General features: G+C 41.9%; 3 protein-coding genes across 4 annotated transcripts; 1 reads left to right on the top strand and 2 right to left on the bottom strand.

Annotated features, from left to right (window-relative positions):
• The first annotated feature begins 1,492 nt into the window (after positions 1 to 1,492).
• Positions 1,493 to 2,578, top strand: foxe1 (forkhead box E1). Its single transcript, XM_061095191.1, has one exon. The coding sequence runs from the start codon at positions 1,493 to 1,495 to the stop codon at positions 2,576 to 2,578; it is 1,086 nt and encodes a 361-aa protein (XP_060951174.1).
• A 2,421-nt stretch (positions 2,579 to 4,999) lies between these two features.
• Positions 5,000 to 8,872, bottom strand: spag5 (sperm associated antigen 5). The gene is made up of 12 exons (XM_061084440.1): positions 8,859 to 8,872; positions 8,448 to 8,622; positions 8,042 to 8,175; positions 7,423 to 7,591; positions 7,150 to 7,297; positions 6,586 to 6,826; positions 6,129 to 6,261; positions 5,902 to 5,982; positions 5,660 to 5,809; positions 5,415 to 5,489; positions 5,181 to 5,261; positions 5,000 to 5,076 (listed from the first exon to the last, which is right to left on the bottom strand). Exons 1-12 carry the CDS (start codon positions 8,870 to 8,872, stop codon positions 5,005 to 5,007), a joined length of 1,473 nt encoding a protein of 490 aa, XP_060940423.1. The 3' UTR covers positions 5,000 to 5,004.
• A 6,774-nt stretch (positions 8,873 to 15,646) lies between these two features.
• Positions 15,647 to 20,261, bottom strand: trmo (tRNA methyltransferase O). 2 transcript variants are annotated; one of them, XM_061092070.1, is made up of 6 exons: positions 20,073 to 20,261; positions 19,820 to 19,980; positions 18,589 to 18,763; positions 17,544 to 17,701; positions 16,488 to 17,054; positions 15,647 to 16,116 (listed from the first exon to the last, which is right to left on the bottom strand). In XM_061092070.1, the coding sequence occupies exons 1-6, from the start codon at positions 20,159 to 20,161 to the stop codon at positions 15,869 to 15,871; spliced, it is 1,398 nt and encodes a 465-aa protein (XP_060948053.1). In that variant the 5' UTR covers positions 20,162 to 20,261; the 3' UTR covers positions 15,647 to 15,868. The 2 variants fall into 2 exon arrangements, with proteins under 2 accessions (XP_060948053.1, XP_060948062.1); XM_061092079.1 differs by having other exon boundaries at positions 19,820 to 19,976; positions 20,073 to 20,127.
• Between the last annotated feature and the right edge of the window lie 592 nt (positions 20,262 to 20,853).

Raw genomic sequence — 20,853 nt, 5'->3', positions numbered from 1 at the left:
TCCTCCTCCTCCTCCTCCTCCTCCTCCTCCTCCTCCTCCTCCTCCTCCTGTCACACTCGAATCCTGAACCCTTCATCGGGCCGTTTGTCTGTGCAAACCCAGGTTCTCTCACCACGCTCCTGCTCCGACACATGTCCTCCGAGTTTACCCGGCCTGGTGTTGAGCAGTGGGAGTGTGCTGCCCTGTTTTCCTCAGTGTTTGCTCAAGAGATTAAAGTGATAAGCCCGAGCCCTCGGGACTCCCAGGGTTTCATACCACCAGAGCTGCACGGAGCATCTGCAAAGTCTACTAAACTGGAGCCGCTGAATTTGAATAGTATTTGAAAAGTCTTCTTAAAAGCAAATGTTTCACAGATTAGAATATCTAGGAATCAAAACTGTGCAAAGAAAAGAAAAAATTCAGTCGCAAATATACTTGACTTTTAATCGTGTCCATTGTTTCCTTAGAGACATTCGTAATCAAAACTAATTTCAATGAACGATCTCCATGCGAAGAGTTGGTTATTCCTGTCACTCAGGTTCCTCCCAGGATTATGATTATGGGCTATATTTTGCATGCTGAAATCACAGAAGGGCCTTTGTCTGGAAAATATTTACATCTCTTAACACAGCTGGCTTGCCCAACCACTGGCACCAAACAAACAATGAAGCCAGGTAGAAAAACAAACGCGTAGGTTAAGTTACCACTAAAGAGCTCTTTTAGTGTTAAACGTCCAAACAACCTGGACCAATTCAGACTTTTTTAAATAGACTGAGGTCGGCTTTAAAAGGGAATTTGAATATGAACAGGAAACACTGTTTGTTTTGAAAGGTTCTGGTGTATAAACGGAAGGAGGTTCCACATAAAACAACTGTGATAGTCGCACGTAAATGCATTAAAGGTAAATAAAAGGTGGGGGCATGTGTTCGTTTTATTTAATTGACAACAGTTGACTTTTTAAAATCAAAAGTAAAAAGTTGATCATAGGTTGACGCCATTAATTACTGCTTCATTACAATAAGTCAACAATTTTTTAATAGACATTTCCATGGAAGTATTCAGACTTTGTCAATCATGAACAATAGGCCCTTATAAAGCTGAGGTATGTTGCTTGGGGGGGTGTGGCCCCTCAGGTGCTGTGTGGAGGTAATACACTCCTCAGGTAACGCTGTGTGACTCATTCTCGCACACACCTTAGTAAAGGCACATGGCACTGTTACACCTTTACTCTTCTACTTAGCCTGAAGACGAACTGTGGGAATAAACTGAATGAGCGCCGCAAGCAGGGAAACAGGATTTCTCCGAAAGAGCAGAGGACTGGAAGGAAGTGTTGGACTTGGACTCAAAGACAGTGAGTTGTGAGGAACAGATTTTATTTTTCTTGAAGGAGGATTGTTTGTTTCCACCGTAAAGAATCAAATTAGTTTTCTCCGTCAGACTGTGGAAGTTGTGCTGCACAGAATCTGCAGAGAGCTCACCTGATACTTGGCAGTAGTTTTCTTCCGAGCTGTCCATGACAATGCCGGTGGTCAAAGTGGAGAAAGACTCTGCAGCAGACACTTTGTCTGACTCCAACCATCCGCCACAGACAGAGGAGCAGCCCAAAGGTCGCAGGAGGAAGAGACCTCTCCAGCGAGGGAAACCCCCGTACAGCTACATCGCTCTCATTTCCATGGCCATAGCAAACGCCCCGGATCGAAAACTGACCCTGGGGGGCATCTACAAATTCATCACAGAGCGTTTCCCCTTTTACAGAGACAATTCAAAGAAGTGGCAGAACTCCATCCGCCACAACTTGACACTCAATGATTGCTTTATCAAGATCCCCCGAGAGCCAGGGAGGCCAGGGAAGGGCAACTACTGGGCTCTGGATCCAAACGCAGAGGACATGTTCGAGAGCGGCAGCTTCCTGAGGCGGAGAAAGAGGTTTAAGCGCTGTGACTTGGCCACATACACCGCGTTCGTGCAGGAGACACCAGTTTTCTCTCCCGTCCAGATTGCCAGGTCAGCTGCATATTCCAGCTCGTTCTACTCCAACATGACCGTCAGTCCGAGCTACGGGCAGCAGCTACCGTCTGCCTACTACCCCTCGTCATCACCTCCTGGTTTCGGACCAGGTCAGACCCGCACGTTCAGCATCAACAACCTCATGGGACACCCGACTCCAGCGAGCATGCTGGGAGGTCAAGGGGCTGAGGGGATGCAGCAGCCCAGTCGGAGCTTCAGTCCCGAGGGGCTTCCGAACGGATCCAGTCCCTGCAGCCTGGGAGCCCCGGCTTTCCAGGGCCAAGGATGCGGAGGACCCGTGCCGTCCCGCTCCTCCGCCCATCCCGGGTTTACCTACTCCGGGCAAAGCATCCACCCACACCACGGCTCATATGTACAGGGCCATACCCAGGGCTATGCAGCCACGGGACGCCTCCATGCCTCAGCCCACGGACACGCAGAGTCCATGGAGCATTACGGCAGGATCTCCCCAGTGCAGCTGGGTTCCTTCTCCCAGTATAACAGTGCTGCGGGTCCCATCAGCAACACCGGGGGTTACCTGCGACACCCCACATACCCAGGGAATATAGACAGATTTGTGTCTGCTATCTGAGATCAGGAGAACGTAGATTCCAGCATCTCACCACGTTCTTCACAGAGACTTGGAGACAGCAGCGAGTGAGCCAGACATTTCTGCAAAGAAACAGGATCGTTCGTTTTTCTTTCTTCATGACATTTTATTAATGGACAAAAGTGGTCAGACTGAAAACAGACACCTCTCCTGACACAACTGTGATTCATACCATTAAAGCTAAAAATCCATTTTTCAATACTGAGGGTAATTTACTTAAAGGTCAAGCTTCAAATCTGGTTTTAAAATGTCACGGCTTCTTCGCGGCATGTGAGAATGTAACATTCGTCTTATTTCATGTGTGGTTTTGCGAGCTTTTCTTTTTTGTTGCCATGACATAAAAAATATTTCCATTACTAAGTAAGTTTAAACGGCAGTTATTGTAATGTTTCTATAAATTATTGTGTTTCGTGGTCATAGGCTTTGCATTAAGTGGCTTTTATGAAGAACGCCAGCTTTAGTTTTTGCATGTATTTTGTTGCCAAATGAAAATGCATATTAAGTCATCTTTTATGGAAATAAACAATCTTATTGGACTTAAGAATATCATTTTTTAAATTGTATTATTGCTATTACAATTATGCAAATATGCCAAAATATCCTACTATCATTTTAATTGCATTATTCCTAAAGAAAAAAATGATTCACCATCAGGTTAATGCAGTTCACAAAATTTAGCTATGTTGCAAAAAAACAAAGACAACAAATCCAGACGTGAAACCGGCAGGAATGAGAAATGCACTCCGACATGTTTCTTTTGTGTTGACTTTGCTTTCTTCGCCGTTTCAGCTCAGCTGGTTTCAAGTGTTGTCTGGAGCCACAGTATTAGCAGCAACTGTGACCAGCCGCAATTATCGTGTCCAGACATCTGCACAGCACTTAGAAACGCAGTAAATCTACCACATGGATCCAGAAAGTCAAGAAAATGAATTGACTTGTAACTCAATATTGCAGCCAATGAAATTAAGTAGTGGGAGTTCTTAACCGGACTCCTCCAAAGAGAGTCTGCGACTCAGACAAGATGAGACGCGTGCAGAAATACTTCCTAATATTTAGGACACTTTATTTTCTATCAGAAAAGAAGCTTTGATGACAGATATGAGTTGGTGTTTAACAGAGTCTTTGAAAGGGTCCTGGATTTTCAAGAATGCCTCTCAATCTTTCCATCTGTGTGGATTAAATAAAGATAACTGACATCAGAAAGTGTTATTAAACAATTTCAAATGTAAATAGGTCAAAACACCGCAAAGATTCCTTTGACAAAAGCTTTGGTCATGGTCAAGATTAAGAGTAAAGGTTGATCTCTTCACACGCTGCACTTGTTTAATATTGTGTAATTATATGAACAATATTGAAAAAAAGAGATTCAAATAATCTCAGGTGAAGACCACAGACCTACATTGTCTCAACGGGAGCAGAAGATGCACAGTACATCTTGCTAAAGCTTGAGAAAAGGGGGAAAGAACTGATGCTTTTTGTGCATTTCATCTACATTAAATTACAATTCTACCAACTTTTACTAAATTAACTTAGTAAGAAAAAAAATCCCCGAAAGAATGTTTACTTAGTTTTCATTTTTGTATTTTTTAAACAGGGTGAGCTTCACTTCTTCGTTGGTTTTGTTTTCATCTGCATTAGTTTGCACGTTAGCAGGATTATGCAAAAACTATTCAACAGATCTCCATGAAATATTGTGGGGGGGGGGGTTAAGACCAAAAGTGGAGCCAGTTACATTTTAGTGTGGATCTGGATCAGGGGGATAATTTGTTCCACTTTCTTCAACATTGCAAGATAGGACGCTCTTGGATTTTTCCACATCTTAATGGATTTCTCAGAATAATGGGGGAGAATTTTTTTTTAATAAATCAGGCAGGTTTAGGGGACTGATATTTATGAGTGTGTGCAATTTGCTACAGACCCGAATAAAAATGTGGATGTAATGAATTTAAATGTGGTTTCATAAGGAGACTGTTGGGCCTTGGTGGAGGTTTTGTGATGTTGTAATTCGTCATGACGATATTTATACAAGATTCATGTAACATTTTATCCACTTTTCACCAACATTTAACTATAAAAGACCAGAACATGAAATGCATCACAACCTTAAAGACTTCTCTCAGAAAACCTGACTGCTAACAATTGTTTTATTTTCCATCTAGCGCTGTGCAACACATACACTTATTCAGATCTCACAGTGGCCGTGTGTGCTGCTATTACTGTGAACATGAATGTAACACGTAAGAATGTTTGCTGGCACCAAATTAGCCGTAAACCACTTTATTTTGTATCATCTTCTCTCAAGTATAAAGGAACAAAGATACTTCATAAGATTATATAAACATTTAATCACTACAAATATGAACACTTACAGAATAGGCTTGAGCATAGAAATAAATAAAAATAACACATCAGCCAATGTATTCGACAAGCTGCTGGAGCTGTTCACAATTCTTCAAAACCTCTGGTAAAGACAGCAGCGTCTGTGTGGAGAAGATACAAACATCCATTAAGTCAAACAGCCACAACGCACACACATGACACGATGCCCAAAGTGAAAGAAAAGCAGTTAAACATAATTTCTCACCTCTCTGACTTTACTGATCAATTTGCTGAGCATCTGAAGTTCGTTGTCACTCTTCTGCTGGTTGTTCTGATGGATCATTTGCTGCAAGAGAAGAAGAAACACTCAATCACATCCTCACACGACAGCGCCAAGATGCTGGCATGAAAACAATCATGTGTTGTTTCACAACAATAAAAGACGGGTGCTGGCATGTAGTCAGGAATATAACTGCTGCTGTTTGTAATCAGCACTCACATGTCTCTTTGCTCTTTCCAGTAGTTTCACTTTTGCCTGCTCCACCTCCTGAAGACTCAGCTTCAGTCTCTCCACCTGAGGATCAAACCAAACAGAGAAACATTAACAAAAAAAAAGTGTTAAACCTACAGTGTTTGCTCGGGATCAGGTTGCAAGTACTTTAGGATATAGAATATTGCCTTCATAATGAATTTATACACACAGTGGCATGAATGGCTGATGCTATAAGTGATTGTCCTATGCACCTCTTTCAATAACTGGATCTTCTCTTCCATGAAGTGCGCTGGTTTCCCTGTCGCCCCACCGGCTTTTCTCAACTCCTCACGCAGGAATTGAGACTCCACCTTCGACTGCTGGAGTGAGCGACGGAGCTCAACCACCTCCTTCCGCAATTCCTGTGAAATATGTCAAAAAAAAAGTTAACCGCCAACAGGCTGTGTAATTATCAGACATAACTTGGCGAGTGATGTCTGCCTGAGTGCCTCACGTTATTGTCGGTCTTGTGTTTGTTTAGAATTTCCTGGACATCTTGTATTTCTACCGCTAACGTTGTCAGAGTTTTGTCATCCTGTGCAAAGAGAAACATGTAATTGTTATTTCAATACTTTTATCAGCTCAACAGGATCATTCCCATTAATCAACTGCCATTTTTTGCCATCTTCCTTTGAGATCACACATAAAGCCGACAATGGCAAACTGCACGGTACTTCTTACCTGAGCTTTCTGCTGTAACGCCTGATTTCCTCTCTCAACCAGGATGTTCAGTCGACTGAGTTGATGTTGGAGCTCAGACACTTCAGTGATGTGTTTGCTGTTTGCAGCCTGCTGCTCCTCCTGCAGGCCAAAGCTGGTAAAATACAGTAACACATATTGGATTTGAGATTAAGATTATGAACAAAACTCCTGTTTAAACATGACACCAATTCATCTAATAGGAAATCAAACTTGGCAATTCCAATCTTTGGCAGTTCATTTTTATTAGTTATTACTAATCAAGCACAAAATGCCAAACACTCGATGTTTTTAGTCTAAAATGTGAGAATTGACAGCGCATTACATTGATTTACTCAAAATATTATCACCAAATAAAAATATGGAGTTAATAATTTGATTCCCATTTAAAACATTACCTTTTCATTTCACTACCTCATAAATATTGAACAGCACTTACATGGTGTTGTGCAGCTCCTCCAGCTCGGCATCTTTTCGCCCCTGCACCAGTTTCAAGGTGCTGATGAGCTCGGTGACGGTGCTGCCCAGGTCGGCCAGCAGCTCGGCCACGCTGCTCTGATCGTCCTCTTCTGCTTCAAACTCTACTACTGCCCTCAAACCCTTTTTAGGGGTGAAGGCTGCAATGCGGATGAAGGCGCTCTTCTCACTGAACAAAGCTTCCCCCTGTGGCTCAGGCACTTCTGAGGAGAGGGAAGAGACAGTGAAACACAACTTAGATTTTCTACTCTTGTCACTGAATGATGTTTAGGAACTTTCTGAACTGGGATTTGGGTGAGTAATACATTTCTTCCAGGTTTATTTATGCGCATTGACCCATTCATACATATGTGTTGGTTTTCAAAGCAGCTAGTTCTGTTCAAGGGAAAATATAAACTAAACTAGAAGCTACATGGCGACTGGCTGCTTTTATGAGATATAAAATCCACGACAAGTTTCATTGTTATCTCTTTATCTCGTACATTTTGGAACAAGTATGACTTAAACGTGGGGTGAGCTACGGTACCTGGTTCAGGAAGTGTCTCCGATTTACCGTCTTCCTCCTTCTCATTGGTTAATGCGACCATGATGCTGTTGACAAACGAGCTGGAGGGGTGACGCCGCTCCGAGGGCTGGAGTGGTTGAAACTCTTTGTCCCTCTGTGCTTCAGATTTCTAAAAGAAAGACGGTTTAATTTAATTGAGGGAATGTTCTTTCTTTTTTAATTGGAAGGGTAACTTTGGCCATGCTTGTGACTGGTCACATATGGAAGTTGTGTGTTGCTGATCTCAAACGTTACCTTGTCATTGAGAGCTGCATGAAGCTCATTGGTCACACCTCGCAGTGTGTGATGCAGCAAAGTGATTTCAGTGACGGCCTGAGCCAGCTTCTCTCCGAGCTCCAGCTGGGTTGCACTGGCTTTGGATGCTGTGGTTTCCAGCTGGTCCTGCAGACTTCTGTTCTCAAGCCTTCATCACACACAAACATAGATACGTTATCACTGATTATACAGACATTTGTTAAACATTGTCAGACAAAGCTGTGTTATCTATTAGAAGAAACTCCAGCTTTTCTGAAGTGTAAATATAGTTGCATGCACACAAAAAAACGGAGGACTCTTAATCAAATACCCAAAAGCCTTTAAAGAGATAATGTTTGACTTCCTCCTCACTTCCAAAACTTTAATAAAAAACTGTTTATAAGAGATGTCTAACATCCAGCACAACACATTAACTATATTAGATTCTGCTGGTACACAGAGCAAACACAGTGGATGGATGATTGGATGCTTCTGCCAAAGCATCAACATTTCTCAGCAACATATGGATAAACCAGCATATGAACAAAATAATTACAGGTTGAGCTTCATTATCAAATAACAGCTGGGATACAGATGGATACTGTTGAGTTCAACTTACTGAAGCTGACTATGTTCTGTCTTTAGGTCCTCACACTGGATGTTCCTCTCCCTGAGCGCCTGCAGGTTGGCCCCAAGCAGACGCTCACTTTCAACCACCTGATCCCTTGCCAGCTCATTTTCCATCTGTAAGAACTGACACACACACAAACAGAAAATAAAACCAGAGACCCACCATGAAGCAGACTGTAAGGACTGTTACTGTGTGCTCACAGTTAGCATATATTATGATAATCAAGAATGTATGTTATAAGAAATATGATATTATTGGTCATCCATGATGAATGTTTGCTTTAAAGAAAACAAACCTGAAACACCATATAAAGAAAACGGGAGAACTATCTGTACCACAGAAAAAGTCTAGAATCTGAACTGCATCACGAGGCATATTCGTTCTAGAGGCTAACCTCGTTCATCTCCCGCACGCCACTGAGTTGTGTGCAAACGTCCTGGAGCTGCTGGATCTGCAGTTTCTGCGACTGTGAGAGATTCTGCAGCTGATCGAGCTGCCTCTCACTTTGAGCCAGAGCCTGACTCAACTCAGACCCGCGCTCCTCCGACTGGTCCAGTGATGTCTCCAACCTGGACACGGGCACAGACACAACACAGACATAAGCACAGGCATTAGCTGAGGTATTTTCTGTTTGTAGCAGTTGAAACTTCAGAAGTGAGGATATCCCAATGACTATTAACACATTAAGAAATAAATGTAAAAAAGATATAAAGATGTAGGTGTTGTTTAAAGGAAGATGTAAATGTTTTTTTGGCCCCACTGTGATTTTGCTCAATTTAATTTCAACTATCAAGAGAAATTAGACGCTGGTTGTTTCATTCCCATTTAAAATCCTTGTCACCACTCACTCATTTGCTTTGTCCGTGGCTTGCTGGATGTCCTTCCATGACTGCTGCAATCTGAAAAGCAACATTTGTGTAAGTGAGGTTTTTTGTTTAGTCAACTTTACACTTGATAAGAATGTTTCATCATCACAACATTCGCCTCCTTTTTTAAAAATAAATTGGTGTTTTGTTGTGGGAATCATACTTTGTTGTCTCAGAAGCAAGCGCCTGCTCCAAGAAGGTGTAGGAGGCCAATGTTGAGGAAACGGTGGCAGACAGTTCCGTCACTTTCCTTTCCAGCTGACCCCTCTCCTCGTCTCTCTCTGTGAGCTTCTGACGCAGCACACCCATCTCTGAAATGTAATGAAAGTTCTATGATTTAATTGCGTAATAGTGAAGAAAACTACTTTACTTTTCTAAAATTGTTTGAAAAGACAAAGAATGAAATGAACAAATCAATTCAAAACATAATTATTTGGGTTTTTACCTGAGGACAAAATTGTCAACTGCAGATTTAAATCGCCAATCTCTTCTCGGGCAGTTTGGAGATTCCAGTTTGTTTGGTTCAATTCTTCTTCGATCTGTTGAGTACAAGTTAATTTAAATTGTCAACAAATTCGTTATGATTTGCAATCTCACACAAAATAGTTACATGGCTCAGGGACATAGACGTTTCCACTAATTTAGGAGTCTGACCTGCTCTCTCTCTTCAACAGCTTGATCTCTTGCAGAAATGTGCTCGTCTCTCTCTCTCAAAGCAGCTGCTGCCTTGTCGTTCAGCTTCAGAAGCATGGGAGCAGTTTTCTGCAGGAACCCTCTGACCGTGCAGAGCTGTAAAAAGACGACCACACAAAACCATCAGCACTGTCAGCATTATTATATCTAAAATAATAAATAAAGTACTTTGCTCTCATGTTGACGTGGAATACATTTTAGTTGCGAGGATAAATTAGAAGAACTAATCAATTCGGGTGAACAATGCAGAAATTATTTTTCTTTTATCAACATATATATTTGTATATATTTCTTTTTGATTTATAATTTTGAGACTCACAACACACTGTGTAACAGTGTTTTTTACTTAAAGGATATACTGGACTTACTTCTTGGATCAAACTGGACTGCTCCTCCATGGTTTCAGACAAAAGATTAGAAGCTGAGCTCAGCGTTTCACTGTAGGCCTGGTTTAATGCAACCTGCATTAGTTGAGAGAGAAATATTTAATTAAACACATTATGAAGGATATTAAGCTGAATAAAAAACAGTGCTTTTTGTTCTTACCTGTTCTGGATAGGCCTGGTTGAGGGCGGCCAGGAGCTGTTGCTGTGACCCCAAACTCTTCTGAAGCTCTGACATTTCTGTGCCACAGTGTGTCCTGAGCTGTTCCATGGCACTGAAGGCCTGGAAACAAGCAAACAACCACTTTATGGCACTAATTCACAAAAATTGACCAAAATTCACTTGGGAAATTCTGCCTAATAATTTATATTTATATTAAACAAGGGCAGAAACTTCTTATTCCGCTACATAAAACGTAACGTATTAAAAAGTCTGTGATATTTACTCTTATTGTTCCACAAAAAATACATGGAAAAGTTTTGAAGTACTCAATTAAAAATAGCCCCATGATAATTAACAGATGATCTACTGTCCTTACCGCCTCTTTGGCTGTGAAGGCGTCTTCCATCTGTGTCTTCATGTCATTTCTTTGGTGAAGAGCATCTTTGAGCTTCTGCATCATTCGCGTTTGTGTCTCCTTTGTATTCTCCAATAGAGCTGTCATCTTACCATACTAAACCACACGGGGGAAACAAATATCATCTACATTTCAAGCACGTGAACATGTTGCCTTAGAGGAGTGTACACATGCTGTCACATAATTGCTGGATGGATAATTACACAAACACAATGCGGTTGATGTAATGTGAGTAAGACATTCCAGACATGTTTACTTACATGTACAGTGAGGCTTTGGTGGTCCTCTCTAACTACACCTTCATTTTCCTTCATGTTAGAGAGAGCAGCATCCGTGTCACCAGTGAGAGAAGCCTTTTGGGAAAAATACATGTAAATGTCATTAAATTACATAAAAAACATAGAAAATTTGCATTAACACGAAATTTCCACATGAATAAACTAAATCATTGAACATTATTTTGCAGTTTATGTAAAGTTTAAACTTTACAACCCAGAGTGTGTTGTATCGCTCTGTGTCGTGTCTCACCATGGTGACCCTCGTGCCTTGCATCCACTGAATAAGGCTCTGCAGAGAACTTCCGTCCAGCTCCAAATCACTAATCTTGCTCAGAGCCTCCATATAAAGATCTCGGTACATTGAGGTCTGTAAAGAATAGGAAAAAGCAATTCTTGAAAATTAAGATTGAGATTCTGTAATACATCAACTATAAAAGCTGCCTCAACTTTAATTTTTTCACATGTCCCACAGTCAGCTGTCAGAATGTGTCTTTACCTGACTGAGTTCAGTGTGGTCTGTCTGCACCAGTGCCTCTCGGAGCTCTGAAGGTGCAGGACCTGCAGAGGGACACGCCTGTGCTCGGGCTGCAGTCAACTGCTGCACCAGGGCCTCCACCATGATCATGCTAGACCGTAACCTTTGCTCCAGCTCCTCTCTAGGGAAGCACTCAAGGCTCCCTGGAGGTAAACTGGGATTGAATCGATAGAAAGAGTGAGGCAGACGGAGAAACACAGAAAGAAGAATTAGTCATGTCACAATCATGAAATCACCTAAGGTTTGTTGAATAATGAATTCACAGCCAACACTTACTTCCACAGGAGAGGGTCAGTGAGAGTGCAGGAATCAACCACAGTGAATTCTCTCTTTCTCTCAAACTGGCCAGATGTGTTGATGCTGTGGTCCACCAGTTCCACAGCACTGGTGCCCACACAAATACTATGGGATTCTGCCGGAGCAGTTCTTGCTGATGGGACTGTGGCGGCAGCAGGAGGTAGAGCAGATGCAGAAACACCAGCTGGGCCCATCTTTCCAGATGCGAACATGAGGAACTCTGCCATCTGCCGGAGCTGCTGCTGCAGGGGACCATCAGCAATGAAGGGGTACTCCAGCTTTTCTGCTTCAGACTGAGTAATGGCACAAGGCTTCACACTCGCACCCTTTTCAGGCTCAGGGACAGGGCCTGACTGGGTATTGTAACCCAGTACTGTAGAGTTGAACAGCGGAAGTGGCATGGGGCTCTCTAAATGCTCTGCCCATAACCCGGGGTCACCAATAACAGGAGCCATCATGCTCTTTTCACCATTGACAACTGAGTCGTCTGCTAAATAATGATCTGAAGCACGATCAGTAGGATTCTTAAATGTAGAAATTCTCCTAACAACAGGACTGAGGATTCCAAACTTCAGAGCTGATGCTAATGAGGGACACTGTGACAGAGCTTTCAAAATGCCTGGGATATTGTCCGCGTGAAGTTGTTCAGCAGAATTATAAAGGGCCTGTCCCTTTTCCGATGAGCCAAGGGCACTGTCTTTTTCCTCACTGGGTTCAGGAGTTGAATGCACTTGAGAGACGATCTCCAGATGCTGCTGCTGCACCTCCACTGGAGTGGGACCCTCTGCTGAAGCCACAGATTTGTTGCAGTCAGAAGACTCTGTTTTTTGGCGTACTGAAGGCAACGCACTCTCTTCGGGTTGTATTGAGTGCTTCGATGTTTCTTGGAATTGACAGTTGGATTCATTATCCAACTGATTCAACGATGTGTTAATCAGCGAAGATGTGTAGAAAACTGGTGGTTGATCTAAAACAACTTCATCAGTTCCCTCAGGACAGTTTAGTAGCTCACAGTCAGCTTGGATTTGATCCTGTGTCACAGAAGCAAGGAGAGTGTTGTCATCCAGGGGCTGGCAGACCACAGCATGGTGATCAGACAGAGAGATAGTCTTCTCAAACAATGAGGTGCCATTGGAGTGGTCCACCCCTTCTTCAACTTTGAAGACAGAGCCAAAGGCAGCATCCTCTTCTCCGTCAGTCTCGCTATCCGCTGCCACCAAGCTTATCTGTTTAACTTCTTCAATTTCATCAGTGCTGCAGGACAATGGCTCCTGGGCAGTGGAAAGGTTTCCACTTGCAGTTGAGGAATAACTTTCATCACAACAGTACGGGTGATCTAAATGATCGTTATCGTTTTGCACATCATGGTCACCAGCTAAAATGCTTTGATTCATGCTGTCACTGTAGGACAAAGTGCTGGTAACCGTTGGAAGAGGAATAGTCTCATTTAAAAGGTTGGTGCCATCTAAAAGTTCTATCTCACCTCCACTGCAGTTAAAGGATTTGAAGGTTACATCACTTAGTTTAGTTCCCTTAGTCTCAAAGACAGTGGGGGTGACAGGAACACCATGTACACTGGTAGAGTGGTGATGATCAGCTTGACACAATGAGCCACAGTCAGAGACGTTAGATGAATTTAAACTGTCGTCTTGTGAAGATTCATCAAGCTGTGTCTGGGGCAGAGGAATTGTCTCATCATGTTGTCTGGTGACATCTGCAGCTTCCACCTCACCTCCATCACAGGCATCTCTGTCTCCACTGCAGTCATCAGGGGAAACTACTGAATCGTGTGTGGCATGTTCATCCTCCAGGCTCCCAGAGGCCAGGGCAGTGTTGTCGATTTCATAAAAGGATGCTGCAGCTGCTTCAGCATCACCTGAAGAAGCATCTATCATCTCCACATTGGCGTATGGATGCTCAGTGTGGTCACTGCAAGACTCCACAATCACACTGTCAGATATGACTGTATCTTCTGTTGCAGTGATGGATGTATCCTGGTCGTACGGCAAAATAATGCTCGGCTCTGCACACACCGAGGAGCCCGAAATCTCCACCTCACCCCCGGGACAGATGAAGGATTTAAACGAGACATCTCCGAGTCCCCAAGCGGCTTCAGGAGAACAATCATAGAGGGGGACATCATCCTGTTCAATCAAATTGATAGAAAATGTAAGAACATGCTGCAAAAAAAAACACTGAAAACCATGAGAGTAATTCTACATATTCTAATAAACACACTTTTATGGTTTTCACTGTGTCAGCACTTGACTTCCGTCTCGATGATGGAGTCGACAGGTGCAGCATCCCGTTCTCCATACTTCGCAAAGGGGTACGTTCTCCATTTTTACTGGAGGGCTATAATTCAGAAAAAGAAAAGTTTCAATCAAATGTGCTCAGTTTGCTCATTAATACTTTAAAGCTGTATTCTTTGCATTAGTGTAAATGTCTTACCAAGCCTTCCCCAGTGGAACTTGACTTCCTGGAGGACATGTCTCTCTGTATAGGTACAACTGCAAACACATACTACTATTAAACATGCTGTAAAAATAGCTGAATGGACAGTTCATACAAATAAATCATATAAACATTAATGACCCAGCCCGGAAGCGAAGTGACATTAGGGTTGCGTTTAAAGGAAGTTACACAGAAACAGGTTTGAGGGGAATTCACGACTCAACAATGTGAGCAAGGACGAAAGTTAGCATAACATTAGCTACAATAACAAACTTGTGTCAACGACAGTGGTTAGCTAGCATTAGCTCCATTCAGCTAGCTAATGTCCGAGCCTTTACACTAGTCGAGCTATTGTTTCTTCAGCTGTGTAAACGTACTTTACCTCTCAGGCGTCCACAGGTTTTCAACCAGCGCTAGAAACGTGAAAAGGAAAAATAAATCTGCGTAGAATGACGGTCAAGTCACCGCGTCTCGTTCAAAACACAAATGTCAGCTCTCCTATTGGTCCGTTTCTCTTCTTTGGCTGTTTTGTGGCGCAGTGGGTGCATACAGACCGCACTGGAGCTCACTATCGCCCCCTACAGGACGCTGATGTCTTAACTCAATATTGATAGGGCTGGGCAATAAAACAATAACCAATATAATAAATGTCCTATAAATATTGACAAAGAATCCAACTAAACTTCAAGTAAATATCTTTAATACCATTGAGGCCGATAATTAATTAACACCCCTTTTTTTTGTTATCACCCATAAACTTTTACTTTTAAACATTGTACTTTTAATTCAAACCTTGTTTCATTTTATTTCTTTTTAAATTTAGATTTATGTATTTTATATATTGTTCCTCAGCACCATTGAAAATGAGGGTTTCACCTCAATGTGTTTTGTTTATACATTAGGCAAACACAGTCAGGAGGTTTAACACATCCTTCATTAAATGTTGTACTTCAGATTAATGAAAAGTTTTGCTGTTTATCAAGTGTTTCTCATTCTCTGCCTATAGAAAGACTTCAAAACCACAACCTTCACCCAGATAAATTAAACCGACATGCTTGATTTTTTTCATTACAATGTTTAACCTGAATATATAAATTACAATTTGAATCACTGTGCCTCCTTCAGTTTGTGAACAAAGGCGATCAGGGCTGTTATAGTCTGATGCAGTATTTATTGAAGTTAGTTCTGTATGACCCTGGCAGTGTGTTCGTGGTCAGTCTCATGCTGCAGAACAAATTTGAGACCGATCAGACGTCTCTACGATGGTATTGTTTTACAGATAAGATTCCAAACATATGAAGAGCCTAAAAAACCATGTTTCATATTCAAAACCCTTGTTCCTCAGTCCTAAAATACATATTTGAGTCTAGCTCAATCAGGAGATACAAAAGATACAAAACAAAATTGTAGCAATTTGGATTAATGAATTACTCGTTGTATGTGGAGTTCTACCTGTAAGAATTAAAAGATGGGAAATAAAGTCCACTCATTCATTCATGATCAGTTTATTAATCACACGGGGCAGAAAAAGTAATAAAAAGGAAATTGTACATTAAAACCTTTAAAATAATCTATAATCTACCTATAACAGATACGATGAACCTTCATTGTCCTTCATCTGTCCGATTGTAATACATCTCTAATCACACAACAGAAATATCTATTCATCAGTCGAGAAACATTTTAGAAGCTTGTTCCTCCTTGAAAAGACTCTATCCAGCTCTAGCGTTTTCACTGGGTTTCTGACGTGGTGGCATTCTGGTGCTCAACATATCGGACCTGCAGCACCTCAGCAAACCCTCGACCAAACCAGCAGGTGATGTCAGCCGTGTCCAGGGCGAAAAAGAAGAGCCGGTCCCTGCAGCGGTTCCGCATGTAGATTGACCGCGGGTCCGCTGACAGCACTCCTCTGATGGCGGCAGCGGCCTCCTCTACACTGTGAAGGAACTTGAACCTGGGTCTGGAACCATCATCAGGTCCTGTGTGGCACATACAGTACATTTGTTTTGTTTTCAATGATGAATGACTGTTTTCGGATTTATTAATGTCACAACAGCACCCTCTTGTGGAGAGAAGGAAAACATCACCCTTATCTTATAGGAGAGACTCAGCCAGTCTGTGTTATTCTTCTATTAAACAGAATGTACAACGGTAAAGATGTAGTAGACTTCTGCATGAGGGAATAGGCTACACTCTGCTCTGCAACTTCTTTTACTTTTAATAGTTAAAATATATTCGAAAGCAAGTTGTTATTCACTTTCAATACATTTCTGTCGTTTTATTTGTACTTTTACTGGAGTAAAATCTTCGAGTACTTCCTCCACCACTGTATACTATATGAGCGTCTTACCTGACACATCAGAGGTAAGGAATTCAGCGAGCTCCCTCTCGGCACGAGGAGTGAAGCGTACCTCCAGACTGGCAACAGGAGGCGATCTGATCCAATCAGCGATGGTGCTGAGGACCTCCTCTCCGTAGCAAGGACGCTCAACTGTCGACTCTGAGGACTTTTTTACTGGAGAGTCTGACACTTGCTCCTCACTTTGGCAGAAATCATCTTGGATCACAAAGGCCTTGACCTCCTCCAGCACTCGGTGCAGAGATGACTGAGAGCTGACTCCAGATGAATCTGTTAAAGGAACATCAGCTTCACGTTTGTCTTCTGAGACTTGCTGCGCCACGTCACAATCGGTTCTTTCACCTCTCTGTTCTGACTGAGTGTCGGTATGTGGGGTGTTAGGGAGGTTAGAGATGTTGGACTCCTCCTCACTGGAGGCATCTGATTGGTGTGTGTTCACATCATAAGGCTCCTTGTGAGTCCTGGTCTGTGGGGAGTCGTACGCTGGGATGTAAGGTTTGATGTCCAGGACCGGGGTGCCTGCAATCATGTCGATGTCTGACAGATGTATTGTGTCACCTAGAAAATGAATGGCAGGAATGCATGTGTTACTATAGAGAAGAATTATTACCTCTACCAAGGAAATACACTTTTCTTTGCTATTTGGCTGTTAGCAGGATTACACAAAAACTACTAAAGCACAAAAACTCTCTGGAGAATGGGGTTTATTACATGAATTATTCTCTGAGAAATCAAAAAAAAAATTAAAAGCACCCTATTGCTTCTTGGTTCTTCAGATCATGCCCCGCCCCTCCACAAAGTTTCATGTAAATCAGTAAAAATCTTTTTGTGTAATATTGTAAAGACACAAACGCAGATGAAAACATAAAGTCCTTGGCGGAGGGAACAATATTAAGTACATCTATGTTGCCCAGCATTTAGAGTTTAGTGTGAAAATATATTAACATCCTGCCCAGACTGTACATTTCTTCTCACAAAACACCCAATCACATATAGAGCTGTTAAATGTTTGAATATATTTAATAAGACCGAGCTGATGTTACTCACCTACAATTTTATCGAGTGTGGCCAGAGTCAGACCCAAGGCGTTGGGGCGATGAGGGCTGCGGGTGGAGTACACCCCCACTCTCCGACCGTTCAGTCTGGGAGGCTTCACTTTGGCTTTGTTACTCAGGTGGCCATTTTTGTGAAAGAGAAAAATGATCCTGTCGACACAGAGATGACCACAAAATATACATAAAATCTAAATGTTTACAGATGGTGTTCTGCTGAAATGAGTCAGTTCTAAAAAAAAAGAGAGAATGGGACAAATCATCAGTCTCATCCAATCGCACTCACTGCTGCAATCGCTGAATAATCAAACACGTTGAAATTTAAAGCCTTTAAAAACAGCCTCAGTCTCACACGGCTTCATTCGCCCACACAGTCGAGAAACAGAGACGATTCAGTCAAACAAGAAAATCTCATGACACACAAACACATTTTAACACTTTTTACCTCAAACTTCAGTGCAGTAACATTACAAAACTCGAATGTCACTCAGAAGAACTCACACCTCCGCCAACAGTCCCCTTAAATTCAATAGAGGCCACACCAAACATGCAACATTCATAAATATCAGTCCCCTACATATGCCTGATATGATTCTACAAGATTCACACATTATTCCCTGGGACAATGATGGAAATGTGGAAAAACATCCCATCTCACAATGATCTGCCTCTTTGTCCAGCTCCCTGCCAAAGTTAGATGGACAGTTTCTTGGCCCAAGTTCCATTGTTCAACCAAGTGGAAATCCATTTCGCAGTTTGTCGTGCTGACAGACCAACAAACTAACCAATACCTCCTATAAATGGATGCTTTTCTAAACACTTGTCAACCACTCTATGTGTGACTCACCCTATTGAACAGACAGTCAATTATTTGGAGATCACAAAACTGAGACATGAGACTGAATTAATAAAATCTGATTATTACAATAATATCTTAAGCTATTTTTGAGGGGGGAGCAGCGACACCCCACGGACTGAACCGTGAAAGTTACAGACTTTAACTATTAAACCTGCAGGACACCAACACGTATGTGACCTACCAGACATGGGAGTACTGCTCCAGGCCGATCAGGGCGTGCTCCGGGTTGTTGAAAACACTCGGCTGGATGCGCAGCTCAGCGCGCGAGGGGCCACAGATGGTGGGCTGTCTGGGGGTCCCGTTCTTCACCGAGAAACAGGAGCTGATGTAACCGATCGGGGCCGTCTGGATGTATCCTGTATAGGTGAGAAAAGGGATTCGGAACATTAATAAAACAGTAATCACACAAAGGAACAATTATTTGTAATTGACCTCTAACAAGTAGGTCATGGTGTCATATGTTTTTGTTTGTTAGCAGAATTATGAAAAAACATTAACGTAATATGCTGTATTTGTCCAGAAAGAACCCATTCAATTTCTATGCGGATCCAGATCAGGGGACAGATCCAGGAATTTCTCCCAGGGATTAATTAATGGATCTTGGATGAAAAAAGATCCGGCAGATTTAGGGGACAGATATTTATGAGTGTGAACAATGTGGTGCAGATCCAACAAAAAACAGAATCTAGTAGATTAAAATGTGGTTTAATTGATGGGCCTGGGTTACTCTATTTCACCCTTTGCACATCCCTTTATGCTACAAGTTACATATATCCTTTCTGCATTAATTTGATTTTGTATATTTGAATGTCTTATTTACCAAAGAGTGACTAATGGTATTTATACTTGAGACAATGTATATAAGTGCTACAGAGGAGCAGTGATTTGGTATTGGGTTGTTGTTGTTTTTTTACATTTAAGATAGATAGATAGATAGATTACTTTATTCATCCCCGAAGGGAAATTAAGTCGCATAGCAGCCGGTATATTTGAATACAATAAAATACAATACAATAGAATAAAATAAAAAATATTGAGGTACAAAGAATAAAAACAGAAACACAAGATAAATAGGTAGATAAGGTGCAGTGGCAAGATGATGGTAATAGTACTTATGATATGATGGTAATGTTATTGTTAGACAGTATATAAAAATAGTACAGTATATATAGTATATAATATAACATAAAATATATTTATATATGATAGTAATTATACCAATATAATAGCAGTATATAGTAATAATGGCAGCAACAGTATATATAATAATAATAGTAAGTGACTAATCAAAGAAAATAACCTACGATATAAATAATAAGCTGTAGTTTTTTTAAGTACCAGTGCAGGAAGAGGCTTGTATTGCTTATGCAGTGGTTGTATTATGGTTGTATTGACTTCACAGCAGTGGTCACCTTGTTCTAAAGCAGGAGATGGAGCTGCAGGTGGAGCTGGAGCTGCTGGTGGAGGTGGTGTCAGCTCTTTCCCTGCTGCACCGAGTCCCCCCTTGGCCACTGCAGAATAAACGGAATTCAGCTGTTTGCGATGGGCTCGTGTAGCGTTGTCCAACATCTGCCTGGAGGAGAGAAGACAGCACAACATGTTTAGTTCCTTAAAGAGAAGCAGGACTAGAGATGTTGTTCCACTGTGTGTCGGTGCGAGCTGAACCTCAGGTTCCTCGTCTCCTTCCTCATCACAGAAACCTGCAGCTTCAGTTTCTGGATGTTCTCGCAGCAGCAGTCACACACAGGAGCCATGTTTACTGACGTTACACTAGTTTAACTCTATTAGATAACAGTTAGCTTAGATCGAGCTAATGCTAATGCTGCTCAACAAGCACACACTCAACATCCGCCCTTCTACTGCCACACGTGGGAGCTCCTCGATGCGGAAGTCGGGTTTTAATGGTTGGCCAACCAGCAGCGTTTCAGGTGACAGACGTGTGAGTGGCAGCAGCAGAGACTTTGATCTCCCTTGATCTCATCACGTGTTTCTAGCAGGTCAGTGCAACATACATGTGCTGCTTCACAAAAGTCGCACATGTATGTTGAAGGCGTCAAGTTACATGTCCTGTCGCTGCAGCACACTGCGCGTTTTCCATCAGCAGGGGGCAGGCGAGAGTCGCTTCATTTACCTTTTTTTAAAGAAAACTTTATTTAAAAATACAGAAAAAACATGTGCAACAACATAGTCACTGGGGGATGTGATATTATATTTATTTACTTTATTGTTCTTGAGTAGTTTAATCTGCTCTGACATTAATGCATTGTTGTAGATAGAGAAGATATAAATATCTCACCTTTACATGCGTCAACATTAAAATGTTGCTCATGTGCTAATGCATCCAAAATAAATACCAATATCAGTAATATCATGGGCAATTACATTACACTGATAAACGCCTGAATAATGAACACTTTAACTAAACGGGTTACTGATAATACCGGTA

Source organism: Limanda limanda, chromosome 2, assembly GCF_963576545.1.
Source record: "Limanda limanda chromosome 2, fLimLim1.1, whole genome shotgun sequence".
Taxonomy (NCBI): Eukaryota; Metazoa; Chordata; class Actinopteri; order Pleuronectiformes; family Pleuronectidae; genus Limanda; species Limanda limanda.
The sequence above is the reverse complement of the archived record's forward strand: the minus strand, read 5'-3'. Positions and strand labels throughout refer to the sequence as shown.